The 15,662-nt window shown below is 40.4% G+C and overlaps 1 protein-coding gene across 1 annotated transcript in view; it reads right to left on the bottom strand.

Moving 5' to 3' along the window:
* Window positions 1–15,662, bottom strand: part of vwa7 (von Willebrand factor A domain containing 7) — a 100,568-nt gene that overhangs the window by 83,402 nt on the left and 1,504 nt on the right. The window contains exons 2-4 of the mRNA XM_034167954.1: window positions 11,578–11,857; window positions 8,060–8,287; window positions 6,483–6,579 (exon numbers count right to left, since the gene is read on the bottom strand). Of these exons, the coding sequence (XP_034023845.1) occupies window positions 6,483–6,579; window positions 8,060–8,287; window positions 11,578–11,823 (571 nt within the window). The 5' untranslated portion in view covers window positions 11,824–11,857. The remainder of the gene's footprint in view (window positions 1–6,482; window positions 6,580–8,059; window positions 8,288–11,577; window positions 11,858–15,662) is intronic.

Below are 15,662 nucleotides of genomic sequence, written 5' to 3'. Positions count from 1 at the left end.
ATCCCATCCTGTCTATGGCTGATGCTGATACCCTGATCTATGCGTTTATCTCTTCTAGATTGGATGACTGTAATGTTCTATTTTCTGGTTTACCACAGTCTAGCATTAGGGGTCTCCAATTGGTTCAAAATGCTGCAACCAGACTTTTGACACAAAGCAGAAAGTTTGACCACATTACACCCATTTTGGCATCCCTTCACTGGCTTCCTGTTCATGGACTGGCACCTCCCTACCTAGTTGACCTAATAAATCAAATCAAATCAATTTTATTTATATAGCACCAAATCACAACAAACAGTTGCCCCAAGGCGCTTTATATTGTAAGGCAAAAGCCATACAATAATTACAGAAAAACCTCAATGGTCAAAACGACCCCCTGTGAGCAAGCACTTGGCGACAGTGGGAAGGAAAAATTCCCTTTTAACAGGAAGAAACCTCCAGCAGAACCAGGCTCAGGGAGGGGCAGTCATCTGCTGGGACTGGTTGGGGCTGAGGGGAGAGAATCAGGAAAAAGACATGCTGTGGAAGAGAGCAGAGATCAATCACTAATGATTAAATGCAGAGTGGTGCATACAGAGCAAAAAGAGAAAGAAACACTCAGTGCATCATGGGAACCCCCCAGCAGTCTAAGTCTATAGTAGCATAACTAAGGGATGGTTCAGGGTCACCTGATCTAGCCCTAACTATAAGCTTTAGCAAAAAGGAAAGTTTTAAGCCTAATCTTAAAAGTAGAGAGGGTGTCTGTCTCCCTGATCTGAATTGGGAGCTGGTTCCACAGGAGAGGAGCCTGAAAGCTGAAGGCTCTGCCTCCCATTCTACTCTTAAAAACCCTAGGAACTACAAGTAAGCCTGCAGTCTGAGAGCAAAGCGCTCTATTGGGGTGATATGGTACTATGAGGTCCCTAAGATAAGATGGGACCTGATTATTCAAAACCTTATAAGTAAGAAGAAGAATTTTAAATTCTATTATAGAATTAACAGGAAGCCAATGAAGAGAGGCCAATATGGGTGAAATATGCTCTCTCCTTCTAGTCCCCGTCAGTACTCTAGCTGCAGCATTTTGAATTAACTGAAGGCTTTTCAGGGAACTTTTAGGACAACCTGATAATAATGAATTACAATAGTCCAGCCTAGAGGAAATAAATGCATGAATTAGTTTTTCAACATCACTCTGAGACAAGACCTTTCTAATTTTAGAGATATTGCGCAAATGCAAAACAGCAGTCCTACATATTTGCTTAATATGCACATTGAAGGACATATCCTGATCAAAAATGACTCCAAGATTTCTCACAGTATTACTGGAGGTCAGGGTAATGCCATCCAGAGTAGGGATCTGGTTAGACACCATGTTTCTAAGATTTGTGGGGCCAAGTACAATAACTTCAGTTTTATCTGAATTTAAAAGCAGGAAATTAGAGGTCATCCATGTCTTTATGTCTGTAAGACATTCCTGCAGTTTAACTAATTGGTGTGTGTCCTCTGGCTTCATGGCTAGATAAAGCTGGGTATTATCTGTGTAACAATGAAAATTTAAGCAATGCTTTCTAATAATACTGCCTAAGGGAAGCATGTATAAAGTGAATAAAATTGGTCCTAGCACAGAGCCTTGTGGAACTCCATAATTAACCTTAGTCTGTGAAGAAGACTCCCCATTTACATGAACAAATTGTAATCTATTAGATAAATATGATTCAAATAAGTTCTCATGGTGCAGGACTACTTTGTGTCCCTAGGGTGAATAAGATGTCTGCGGGTCATAGAGCTTTCTCTTATCGTGCCCCTGTTCTGTGGAATGATCTCCCTGCATCAGTAAAATTCTGTGGAGACTTTCAAGTCCAGAGTTAAGACACACTTATCTTCCCTTTCATATGGCTAGCAAACTGGTATAGTTTTGTTTTACGCTTTTTAGTCTTTTAATTCATTTTATTAGTAAACTGAGCGTGCCACGGCCTCAACTTTACCTAAATTCTGGATCTTTTAGTGAAGCTCAGAGCTAGTGGCCGGCGATTACCTTAGTATTTCTTCTATGTTTCTTGTTGATTAATGCTGACAAATTATACAGTATTTCTTGTCTTTCTGATGCCTGATTCTGTTTTTTCTCTCTCTGTTTAAGGTGTAGCTCCATCCAGAGATGGGAGTTGTATTTGTGCTGGCGACCGTCCTGTCCTGTGCACCAACAGCATTTCCTGTATCTGTGAATTGTTCTGTAATTTATGTCTGTAGCATGGCCCAAGCAGAGGGTCACCCCTTTGAGTCTGGTCTGCTTGAGGTTTCTTCCTCAGAGGGAGTTTTTCCTTATCATTGTTGCTCTGGGGGTTAGTAAGGTTAGACCTTATTTGTGTGAAGTGCCTTGATGCAACTCTGTTGTGATTTGGCGCTATATAAATGAAAATAAATTTTATATATATATATATATATATATATATATATATATATATATATATATATATATATATATATATATATATATATATATATACATCATCTAACCAACATATTATTATTCAACAGATTTCATAGGTGTCAAGCTAGTTTGTACTTTGACATTCCAACTTTGATGAAGACCTAGTGAATGTTTGTCCTTTAACACAAACACAAGCAATGCTGTGAGTCTTCGAAACAAAATGTTTGGCATCAGACAAGGATCTGTCTCCAGGGTTATTGTCATCCTTGAACAAATTTTACAAGAGGCTCTCCTGTAGAAGAATTTGGCCCTGCTGCTTCCATTAGTGGTCACCAGATCTGCAATCTTCACAGATGGCATTGACCTAATTGTAGCCAGCCACAAAGAACTACAAGATCCAACCCTTCTTTTGGAGGATGCAGGAGTGTTTGTGATGGAATTTAGCTCAGAAAAAAAAAAGATAAAATCATGGTCAGCAGTCGATCATCAACATGTGCTTGTAAAAACCTGGCTCCTTCAAGTACCATCTTTATCCTGGTATGGAAATTCATTCACAGACATCAAGAACAGAATCTGGCCTAGGGACACTGTCAAACCTCTGTCTTGTAAAACAGAAAAATGATGATGAAGCTTTGAGGGTTCAAACTCGAGAACACCCTACTTCTAACAGTACTTGTGTGTTGGTGTAAAGCAGTGGTGTCCAAAGTATTCCAGAAAAGGTTGAGAGGGTGCAGGTTTTCTTTGCAGCCACTGACTCCAGCAGGTGATTTCAGTGATTAACATCACTTTGAGCAGATGGGATGAGTTCATCAGTGAAATCACCTGCTGGAGTCAGTGGCTGCAAAGAAAACTTGCACCCTCTTAACTCTTTCTGGAATATGTTGGACACCACTGGAGAAAGGTTGTACACAATTTGCTGAATCTGCACATCTGTTGAAGTCTTTGAATTAAAATACCAGCTCCTTGGCATCCTGTACAAAGAACATAAAACACATTAGTTTAGCTGGATAATACATCATATTATGTAACATTAAATTCTTGGTCTGTTAGTGAAGGAAAGGGCAAACTGCTGGTGACCACATTAGTACCCTCTCTGCTTCTCTGTTGGTTTACTCCTGGGAATTAATGCTTTAGGTGCTGTTAGCTCTGGCTGACTGATTCTGCTCTTTTCCTCTCTGGACCTGGGTCAATGATCTGTCAACATGTACTGGACCACTGGACACCAAACTACGTTCCAGGGGCAGCCATCCTGATGGACGGTGCAATAGTGCTGTGCTTCAAACTGACTTTCAAACTCTGGGACGTTTTTGGAATTTGATCTGTTTTGGACTCTTGTTTGTTTTGTCTTTTATGTTCTCTTTTCTGCATTTGGATTTTGTTTTGTTGTAACAATTTCTATTTTGCTGGAATGCCCTAAACAGTGGGCCACCCATCTGAGTCTGGTCTGCTTGATGTTTCTTCCTCAAAGCAGCACCACAGGGAGTTTATCCTTACCACTGTCACCTATGTATATGCTCAAGGGTTTGATAAGGTTAGATGTTGAAGTGCCTTGTGGCAATTTTGTTGTGATATGGTGCTATAGAAATAAAATAATTGAAAATGTAGTAGTACAGTTGTTTCAATGGCAGATAAATTGTTGAACTATTTCAGTAAATGTTGGAGGATTAGCCAATGTTTGCATTAATAATATTTTGAAGTGATGTGTGGTATTTGTTTTTACTACTTTTCCATTTGTTGAAACAGTTAAAAGGATTATGTATTTAAAAAGAATAGATCTTTAGAAAATTCAAATGTCATTAAAAAAGGTACTCGTATATACAGCTGAGCTGCTCTTCAACACTAATATCAGCCAAACTGATTGTTCTTCTCCGTCCTTGACCAGCAGGAGTTTGGATTTATCAAATACTAAGGCTCAAAATATTATAATCTTCTGATGAGGTTTTCAGTGCCAGACTGCTTCCTAAATTTATTTAGAACTGTAGTTACATAAATACTCCGTAGCGAGCAGTGTTGTCACAGTTGCTGTGAAAAGTTACTTTTTACTTACACTCAACAAAAATATAAACACAACACTTTTGGTTTTGCTCCCATTTTGTATGAGATGAACTCAAAGATCTAAAACTTTTTCCACATACACAATATCACCATTTCCCTCAAATATTGTTCACAAACCAGTCTAAATCTGTGATCGTGAGCACTTCTCCTTTGCTGAGATAATCCATCCCACCTCACAGGTGTGCCATATCAAGATGCTGATTAGACACCATGATTAGTGCACAGGTGTGCCTTAGACTGCCCACAATAAAAGGCCACTCTGAAAGGTGCAGTTTTATCACACAGCACAATGCCACAGATGTCGCAAGATTTGAGGGAGCGTGCAATTGGCATGCTGACAGCAGGAATGTCAACCAGAGCTGTTGCTCGTGTATTGAATGTTCATTTCTCTACCATAAGCCGTCTCCAAAGGCATTTCAGAGAATTTGGCAGTACATCCAACCAGCCTCACAACCGCAGACCACGTGTAACCACACCAGCCCAGGACCTCCACATCCAGCATGTTCACCTCCAAGATCGTCTGAGACCAGCCACTCAGACAGCTGCTGAAACAATCGGTTTGCATAACCAAAGAATTTCTGCACAGACTGGCAGAAACCGTCTCAGGGAAGCTCATCTGCATGCTCGTCATCCTCATCGGGGTCTCGACCTGACTCCAGTTCATCGTCGTAACCGACTTGAGTGGGCAAATGCTCACATTCGCTGGCGTTTGGCATGTTGGAGAGGTGTTCTCTTCACGGATGAATCCCGGTTCACACTGTCCAGGGCAGATGGCAGACAGCGTGTGTGGCGTCATGTGGGTGAGCGGTTTTCTGATGTCAATGTTGTGGATCGAGTGGCCCATGGTGGCGGTGGGGTTATGGTATGGGCAGGCGTCTGTTATGGACGAAGAACACAGGTGCATTTTATTGATGGCATTTTGAATGCACAGAGATACCGTGTCGAGATCCTGAGGCCCACTGTTGTGCCATACATCCAAGAACATCACCTCATGTTGCAGCAGGATAATGCAGAGCCCCATGTTGCAAGGATCTGTACACAATTCTTGGAAGCTGAAAATGTCCCAGTTCTTGCATGGCCGGCATACTCACCGGACATGTCACCCATTGAGCATGTTTGGGATGCTCTGGACCGGTGTATACGACAGCGTGTACCAGTTCCTGCCAATATCCAGCAACTACGCACAGCCATTGAAGAGGAGTGGACCAACATTCCACAGGCCACAACTGACAACCTGATCAACTCTATGTGAAGGAGATGTGTTGCACTGCATGAGGCAAATGGTGGTCACACCAGATACTGACTGGTATCCCCCCCCCCCAATAAAACAAAACTGCACCTTTCAGAGTGGCCTTTTATTGTGGGCAGTCTAAGGCACACCTGTGCACTAATCATGGTGTCTAATCAGCATCTTGATATGACACACCTGTGAGGTGGGATGGATTATCTCAGCAAAGGAGAAGTGCTCACTATCACAGATTTAGACTGGTTTGTGAACAATATTTGAGGGAAATGGTGATATTGTGTATGTGGAAAAAGTTTTAGATCTTTGAGTTAATCTCATACAAAATGGGAGCAAAACCAAAAGTGTTGCGTTTATATTTTTGTTGAGTGTATTTTATACAGTTATTTCATTCATAGCTTTATGCAGTTACTTTATTAGGAGCTGCTGACAACTTGTAACTAATAAGTAATGTAACTAATAAGATAAATAGTAATCTAATTTGGTTACTCTTAAGACTGAGTAATCAGCAAAGTAACTAATCGTTACTTTTCTGAGTGCTCAGTCTTAAAAATAACCAAGTTAGATTAGTAGTTACTTTATTAGTTACATTCAGCAGCTGCTGGCAAGTTGTCTGCGGCTGCGAATAAATTAACTGTAAAAAGTAACTAATAAAGTAACTTTGGCGACACTGGTTGTGAGCACAGAAATTTTCCTCTATCAAATAATTGTAGAGCATGCAATGAATAACAGTGGGATCCATTTGGGATGTGTGACAGGTGTGTGGGAGTGAATTACTTTGAGCTACAGGGATTGCAGGCTCGTCCGGATGCAGCAGGTGGAGGTAAACGGAGTCCTGGCCCATTTCCACCCAGTTACTGTGGCTGTAGAAGTCCTGTTTTAACAAAGTTTTGAGAAGCCATCACAACTCATTTTATGATGTTCCTGCAAATCATTTTAGTGACATTCTGAGGGGAATTTAAAAAAAAAGATCCACCACTGCAACATCAGACCACGTCAGTGGAGGAATGTTAATTGTACCTTTTACATTTCCATGTAAGACTAGCATTGAAGCACTGGTCTAAATTACATACACTCCAGAACATAGTGCTGACCATAAAAAAATTAAATATTTGCATGGATTTTTTTTTTTTTTTTCATTTAACAATTCCTACTCAGACGGAGTAAATGCCAGGAGACATTTACAGTTAGTCTAACTCAAGTATTTAGCTAAGGGGTTCTGTGGACTTGATTTACTAATTCCTCTACATGGATAAGTAACCAACTTAATTAAAAGGTGTTGGTGCTACTAGGTAGTCAAATTATTTCTTGTAAATTATTCTATGTCTTTATTTCACCTCCATTTTCTCAGAAATGTCCATGTAAATTAATTTTGTGTATACTTTTTATTTAAAATTTTTACTTATTTCACTTAAGTTACAATTTGTCAGAAAATTGTAACATGTTTTAACATAAATGGAATGGGTTGCATTTATATACCTCTTTTCCATCTGCATCAGATGCTCAAAGCGCTTTACAAATAATGCCTCACATTCACCCCGATGTGAGGGTGCTGCCATGCAAGGCGCTCACTACACACCGGGAGCAATAGGGGACTTTGCTGAAGGGCCCTTAGTGATTTTCTAGTCAGGCTGGGATTTGAACCGAGGATCTTCTGGTCTCAAACCCAACGCCTTAACCACTAGACCATCACCTCCCCTAAAAGAGATCATAACCTGAGATTGTTACAATCTCAGGTTTATGATCAAACACTATAAATTAAAACCTACTGTCAACCTGTCCATTTTTTGTACCAAACATTTTGTAAGTTAGCAACTTATTAAAATGTGAACATGTAAACTACTTTTTTCATTCTGAATATATTCTTCAATTTAAGTTATACAAACTAACCCGATGACACATTTTTGGAGTGTAACAGCAACAAGCTCCAAAAGAGTTATATACCAAAACAGGAGTGGCACTCAGTACACCACATCTCTTTCCCAAGGTACAGCAGACCCTTTACCTCCAACTCGTATTACAAAACTTTGACCTGATATTATTAACTTGTATATGACTAAAACTACATACGATATATTTATATCAGAATTTTCCATTGGCATGATGAAAAAGAATATTCAAATCAACACATGCTTTCATAAAATATTAAATGAAAATGTTGAATAAAAAATGCCTGATAACTCAGTTGAGATCATTAGAAAATCAGGTAGCATTTACCATTCCCTTAGGAAAACTTTTGAGTTACCTGATTTTCTAATGATCTCAATAATTTATATTTTATTTAATACTGTGTAGTTTTGTTGCCTTTCATATTCCAAGTTTCATATTTCCAAGTTTCTTGTGTTGCTGTGTACCTGCATGGAATGAAGTAGCTGACCCAGGCTGTGTCGGGCACTTTGGTATTCCTTGGCCCATACTGAGAGCAGAGTCTGAGTCCATAACTGCCTCAACATCTTCATGGCACTGTCCACATGCTCAGAGTCAAAGTGGTACACGGGGTTGGACCTGGTGGAGCTCATGAAATCCACAGCTGCATTGGACCTCACAACCTCTCCAACAGCTCTCCAGAAGCAACGGGTGACCTGAATGGATAAGGACTGGTTTGCACTCAGTGACTTTAGATATATGCCTGCTCAAATATTGTTGGAATAATTCGCCACAGAGAAGTTCACACTTTTAAATGATAGAAAAGTTTATTTTAAAATGAGATCTAGAATGTCAGTCATTCTTTCCATTATTTCATATTATGTATTCTTCAAAAAGAAATCAAACCTTATATAAAATAGACATTGATTGTAAGAAAAACTGGTCAATATTATTGGCACCTCTGAATTTTAAGGACAGAATTGAAAATATTTTACAGAAATTAATGCAAATGAACCAATTTTGTACAATCAGAATATTTTATAAAATGTTAAAAGTTAATGAACAACAAAGGCAAAAAAAGAAAAAAGGAAAAGTTGCATTCATATGGTGTTGAAATAAAAAAAAAATACAGACATAAATGCACACATGCCACAGTTATTTGCACATGAATTTACAGTAGTACATCGATTTTCACAGCCAGATTTCTTTACATATGTCCTTGATTTCATTTACCCTTCATCCGGAAAGTATTCACAGCATTTCACTTTTTCCATATTTTGTTATGTTTTGTTATGTTATCTTATTCCAAAATGGAGTAAATTCTTTTTTTCCTCAAAATTCTACTTGCAGTACCCCAAAATGACAACATGAAAAGTTTTTTTTAGGAAATGTATTAAAATAAAAAAATTAACAAATCACATGTACCTAAGTATTCACACCCTCAATACCTTGTTGATGCACCTTTGGCAGAAATTACAGCCTCACGTCTTCTTGATTATGATGCCACAAGCTTGGTGCACCTATCTTTGTGCATTTTTGCCCATTTCTCTTTGCAGCAACTCTCAAGCTCCAACAGGTTGGATGGGGAGTGTCAGTGCACAGTCATTTTCAGATGTCTCCAGAGATGTTCAGTCAGATTCAGGTCTGGGCTCTGGCTGGGCCATTCAAGGACATTCACAGAGTTGTCCTGAAGCCACTCCTTTGATATCTTGGCTGTGTGCTTAGGGTCATTGTCCTTCTGAAAGATGAACCATCGCTTCAGTCTGAGGTCAAGGGCACTCTGGAGCAAGTTTTCATCCAGGATGTCTCTGTACATTGCTGCATTCATCTTTCCTTCAATCCTGACTAGTCTTCCAGTTCCTGCCACTGAAAAACATCCCCGCAGAATGATGCTGCCACCACAATGCTTCACTGTAGGGATGATGCCTGGTTTCCTCCAAACATGATGCCTGGCATTCACGCCAAAGAGTTCAGTCTTTGTCTCATCAGACTAGAGAATTTTACTTCTCATGGTCTGAGAGTCCTTCAGGTGCCTTTTGGCAAACTTCGGGTGGGCTGCCATATGCCTTTTACTAAGGACTGGATTCCGTCTGGTTACTCTACCACACAGGTCCGAGTGGGGGACTGCTGCAGAGATGGCTGTCTTTCTAGAAGGTTCTCCTCTCTCACCTGATCGCTCAGTTTAGACGGGCAGCCAGGTTTAGGAAGAGTCCTGGCAGATCCAAACTTCTTCCATTTACGGATGATGGAGGCAACTGTGCTCAATTGGACCTTCAAAGCAGCAGAAATGTTTCTGTACCCTTCCCCAGATTTGTGCCTCGAGACAATCCTGCCTTGGAGGTCTACAGAGTCAGTGGAGACAGGATGCACCTGAGCTCAGTTTTGAGCTTCATGGCAAATGCTGTGAATACTTATGCGCATATGATTTTTTGTTTTGTTTTGTTTTTTTTTTTTTTTGTTTTTTTTCATTTTTGATACATTTGTAAAAATTTCAAAAAAATCACGTTGTTATTATGGGGCATTGTTATAGTAGAGAAGCTTGAATCTTCGACTGGTCTGGGTTGCTTGACGCGAGGACGTTTCGCTTCAAATCGCAGAAGCTTCCTCAGCTAAAGTTCTTGCTCTGGAAGTCTGACTTCTGTCTGACTCTTGTAGAAAAGAATAAAACAGAAGCCAACAAAAGCTGGAGTTTTAAACCTAACCAGACCCCTCCTACTGAGAGGCAGACTGCTATAGGCTAGTGACTAAACAATAGCTCTAATTAGCAACTATTGTGCTCTAGTTAGCACACCTAATGACAGGACAGCTGTCCCTCTAATGATGGGATGGATGCCTTTCTGATGGCTCCCTTGATGACGTGAATGACTCATTACCATGAACAAAAGACTGAAACTCCTTTGACCTGAGTACCCCATTGTAAACAGGGGATAAAGTGGGGTATTGTTTACAGAATTGTAAGGAAAAAAATTAATTTCATCCATTTTGGAAAAAGGCTACAGTGAGGCTGTAACATAACAAAATGTGGACAAAGTGAAGCACTGTGAGTACTTTCTGGATGCACTGTATGTGTATATATATATATATATATATATATATATATATATATATATATATATATATCCATCCATCCATCTATTTTATTCCGCTTTATCCGGAGTTGGGTTGCGGGGGCAGCAGCTCAAGCAAAGCCGCCCAGACCTCCCGATCCACACACACGTCCCCCAGCTCCTCCGGGGGAACCCCAAGGCATTCCCAATCCAGCCGAGATGGGACGTGCCCGGAACACCTCTCCAGCGAGGCGTCCAGGGAGCATCCAGAAAAGATGCCCGACCCACCTCAACTGGCTACTTTCGACATGGAGGAGCAGCAGCTCGACTGTGCAATTTTTATATATTGTATCTCTAGTAATGTGATTTCGTTTCATGGTGGAATGGAACACGCAACAATTTTCTTAAAAGGAAGACATGAAATTTCAGTCACCTCCATGAAGCTGTATTACAAATAAAAGTTGCACTGTGTCCAGCTTTTCCAGTCACATTCACAGAAGCCTATAACTCTATCGGAGTTGTCACGGGTGGCTTGCAAGCTTCCCTCACTTGTCTCTTTCTTGCATGGCCTCTCAGTATTTGGTAATTGCCTATTTCTGATGGATTTACCATACAGTACCATACTGTGTATTTTGTGATATATGAAGTAAATGAAACCCAAAATCTACTGCAAATTCAGCACAACCTTCAAAAATTTGTCAACATATGCCTGTATTTTTTCTCCACATGAAAGCACTTTTAGGTTGCTCATTACTTTAGAAAATGTATTGAATAATCTGATGATACTTATATTCATTTATGGTATATTTCATTCTGAACAGATTTTAAATTCTACTTATAATTCAGGTGAGCCAACAATCTCAACCAGGAATGTACATTAAAAACATTTATTTTAAATTATATTACTCAGCAGGTTCTTAATCAGAAAAAGATAAAAGTGATGATGTACCATCACTTACCATGTCCTCTACACGGGTTTGATTGTGTCCCTTTGTGCTTCTCAGAGTCTCCATGGTAACCCTAAGGATGGCCTGCTCTGTAATGTGCTGATGTGTGTGCGAGCCCCAGGACAGCGTTAAGACTTGGGACCAAATGTTAGGCAGGAAGCCCATGCATGGTAAGACCAGGAGAAGGTATGCAAGGAGAACCCAGTGCAGCCACTTCCAACCTCTGTCCCAAATACTTTGTCTGTCCTGTGACATCATGTCCTGGTGGGAGGGTGCAGGGATCACATCCTACCTAAATATCATGAAGACAGAAGAATTTTTACAGTGTAAGAAAGCAAACTTCTTCCACTTCCAGAGTATTTTATAGCAGATAAAGATATTAAGATTGATAATATTAAAGAAATAGTAAATGAATTTAGTGAGTTTTTTGTACATGTTGGTTATAACCTTGCAAAAGAAATTCCCGAATCAAGAATTAATTATGAAAGAGATAAACATATTATCAAAAACTCTTCCTCCATGTTTATTAATGCTGAAAATGATAGAGAAATACTTGACATTGTGAAAACATTTAAGAATTAAAAAGTCTACAGATTGTTTCGATTTTGACGTTATTAGTAAAAGTATTATAGAGTATATAGTGCAACCATTCACATACATTTGCAATTTGTCCTTTTGAACTAGTATTTTTCCTTCAAAAATGAAAATAGCAAAAGTTATCCCTATTTATAATAATGGGGAAATATACAAATTGACCAATTATAGACCTATTTCATTACTTCCACAATTCTCAAAAATTTTAGAAAAATGATTTGTCCATAGACTTGATAAATATATTGATAAACATAATTTTTTTAAGTGATAACCAGTATGGCTTTAGAGCAAAAAGGTCCACTTCAATGGCAGTGATGGAATTCGTGGAAGGCATTTCTACTGCAATGGATAATAAGGAATATACTGTTGGTGTTTTTATAGATTTAAAAACTCAGCCACATGGGGTGTGCAGCCAGTACATTCCGAGTGCCGGTCCCAAGCCCGGATAAATGAGGAGGGTTGCGTCAGGAAGGGCATCCGGCGTAAAACAAGCCAACCCAACTATGCAGACTAAGAATCGAATTCCCATACTGGATCGGTCGCGGCCCGGGTTAACAACGTCCGCCACCAGTGCTACTGCCCAACAGGGTGCCGGTGGAATTTGGGCTACTGCTGGGCGAAGACGACGAAGAAGAGGAGGAAAACGTTGCCACAAACAGCAGGAGAAGAAGAAAAGTAGAAGGGTGGAAATGAGAGTGGGGACTTTGAATGTTGGTAGTATGACTGGTAAAGGGAGAGAGCTGGCCGATATGATGGAGAGGAGAAAGGTAGACATATTGTGTGTGCAAGAGACCAAGTGGAAGGGAAGTAAAAGAAGGAGCATCGGCAGTGGGTACAAGTTGTTGTACCATGGTGAGGACAGGAAGAGAAATGGTGTTGGGGTCATTTTAAAGGAAGAGTATGTTAAAAGTGTGTTGGAAGTTAAGCGACTGTCTGACAGGGTGATGAGTGTGAAGTTGGAAATTGAAGGGGTGATGATGAATATCATCAGTGCATATGCCCCACAGGTAGGTTATGAGATGAAGGAGAAAGAAGATTTCTGGAGTGAGTTAGATGAGGTGGTGGAGAGTGTGCCCAAGGACGAAAGAGTGGTGATAGGAGCAGACTTCAACGGGCATGTTGGTGAAGGCAACAGAGGTGATGAGGAAGTAATGGGTAGATATGGTATCAAGGATAGGAATGGGAAAGGACAGATGGTAGTTGATTTTGCAAAAAGGATGGAAATGGCTGTGGTGAATACCTACTTTAAGAAAAGGGAGGAGCACAGGGTAACATATAAGAGTGGAGGAAGGTGCACACAGGTGGACTACATTCTTTATAGGAGATGTAAGCTAAAAAGAAATCACAGACTGTAAGGTGGTAGCAGGAGAGAGTGTCGTTAGACAGCATAGGATGGTTGTTTGTAGGATGACTTTAGAGGTAAAGAAGAAGAAGAGAGTGAGAGCTCAACAAAGGATCAGATGGTGGAAGCTGAAGGAGGAAGACTGTTGTGTGGAAATTTAGCGAGCAGGTGAGAGAAGCACTGGTTGGAGGGGAAGCAGTTTTGGACAACTGGAAAAGTACTGCAGATGTGGTGAGGGAGACAGCTAGGACAGTACTGGGTATGACATCTGGACAGTGGAAGGAAGACAAGGAGATTTGGTGGTGGAATGAAGAGGTCCAGGAAAGCATAAGGAGAAAGAGTATATTGAGAGCTGTACAAGAAGTTGAATAGTAAGGAAGGAGAAAAGGACTTGTACCGATTGGCCAGACAAAGGGACAGAGCTGGAAGGATGTGCAGCAGGTTAGGGTGGTAAAAGATGCACATGATAATGTGCTGACAAGTGAGGAGTGTGTGCTGAGAAGGTGGAGCAAATATTTTGAAAAGCTGATGAATAAAGAAAATGAGCGAGAGAAAAGGCTGGATGATGTGGTGAGAGTAAATCAGGAAGTACAAGAGATTAGCAAGGAAGAAGTGAGGGCTGCTATGAAAAGGATGAAGACTGGAAAGGCAGTTCGTCCAGTTGACATTCCAGTGGAGGCATGGAAATGTCTAGGAGAGATGGCAGTAGAGTTTCTAACCCGATTGTTTAATAAAATCTTGGAAAGTGAGAGGATGCCTGAGCAGTGGAGACGAAGTGTGCTGGTTCCTATTTTCAAGAACAAGGGTGATGTGCAGAGCTGCAGTAACTACAGAGGCATAAAGCTGATCAGCCACAGCATGAAGTTATGGGAAAGAGTAGTAGAAGCTAGGCTTAGAAAACAGGTGAAGATCTGTGAGCAGCAATATGGTTTCATGCCGAGAAATAGCACTACAGATGCAATGTTTGCTCTGAGAATACTGTTGGAGAAGTACAGAGAAGGCCAGAAAGAGTTACACTGTGTGTTTGTGGACTTAGAAAAAACTTATGATAGGGTGCCAAGAGAAGAGTTGTGGCATTGTATGAGGAAGTCTGGAGTGGCAGAGAAATATGTTAGGGTAGTGCAGGACATGTACAAGAATAGTGTGACAGCGGTGAGATGCGCAGTCGGAATGACAGACTCATTCAAGGTGGAGGTGGGATTACACCAAGGATCAGCTCTGAGTCCTTTCTTGTTTGCAGTGGTGATGGACAGGTTGACGGATGAGATCAGACAGGAGTCCCCATGGAGTATGATGTTTGCAGATGACATTGTGATCTGTAGTGAGAGTAGAGAGCAAGTTGAATCTAGTCTGGAGAGGTGGAGATATGCTTTGGAGAGAAGGGGAATGAAAGTCAGTAGAAGCAAGACTGAGTACATGTGTGTGAATGGGAGGGAGCCCAGTGGAATCGTGCAGTTACAAGGAGTAGAAGTGGTGAAAGTAGATGAATTTAAATATTTGGGGTCAACTGTTCAAAGTAATGGAGAGTGTAGTAAAGAGGTGAAGAAGAGAGTGCAAGCAGGGTGGAGTGGGTGGAGAAAGGTGGCAGGAGTGATTTGTGACCGAAGAATATCAGCAAGAGTAAAGGGGAAAGTTTACAAAACAGTAGTGAGACCAGCTATGTTGTATGGTTTAGAGACGGTGGCACTAACAAAAAGGCAGGAGGCAGAGCTGGAGGTGGCAGAGCTGAAGATGTTGAGATTCTCTTTGGGAGTGACAAGAATGGACAAGATTAGGAATGAACATATCGGAGGGACAGCTCAGGTGGGACGGTTTGGAGACAAAGTCAGAGAGGCAGTGTTGTGGAAAGTAACTTTGACAAGTTACTTTTTTAGTTACTTTTTTAGTTGCTTTATACAGGTGCTTTATGCAGTTACTTCATTAGCAGCTTTATGCAATTACTTTATTAGAATCTGCAGAAAACTTGCAACTAATAAGTAATGTAACTAATAAGGTAACGAGTAATCTAACTTGGTTACTCGTAAGATTGAGCAATCAGAAAAGTAACTAATCAGAATATTACTCATTCATATTATATATCAATGATATGTGTAATGTTTCCAAACTATTAAAGTGTGTTTTATTTGCTGATGACACCACTCTTTACTGTTCTGGTAAAAAC

This window comes from Thalassophryne amazonica, chromosome 4, assembly GCF_902500255.1.
Source record: "Thalassophryne amazonica chromosome 4, fThaAma1.1, whole genome shotgun sequence".
In the NCBI taxonomy this organism is placed as follows: domain Eukaryota; kingdom Metazoa; phylum Chordata; class Actinopteri; order Batrachoidiformes; family Batrachoididae; genus Thalassophryne; species Thalassophryne amazonica.
This window is presented reverse-complemented; position numbering and strand designations above follow the sequence as displayed.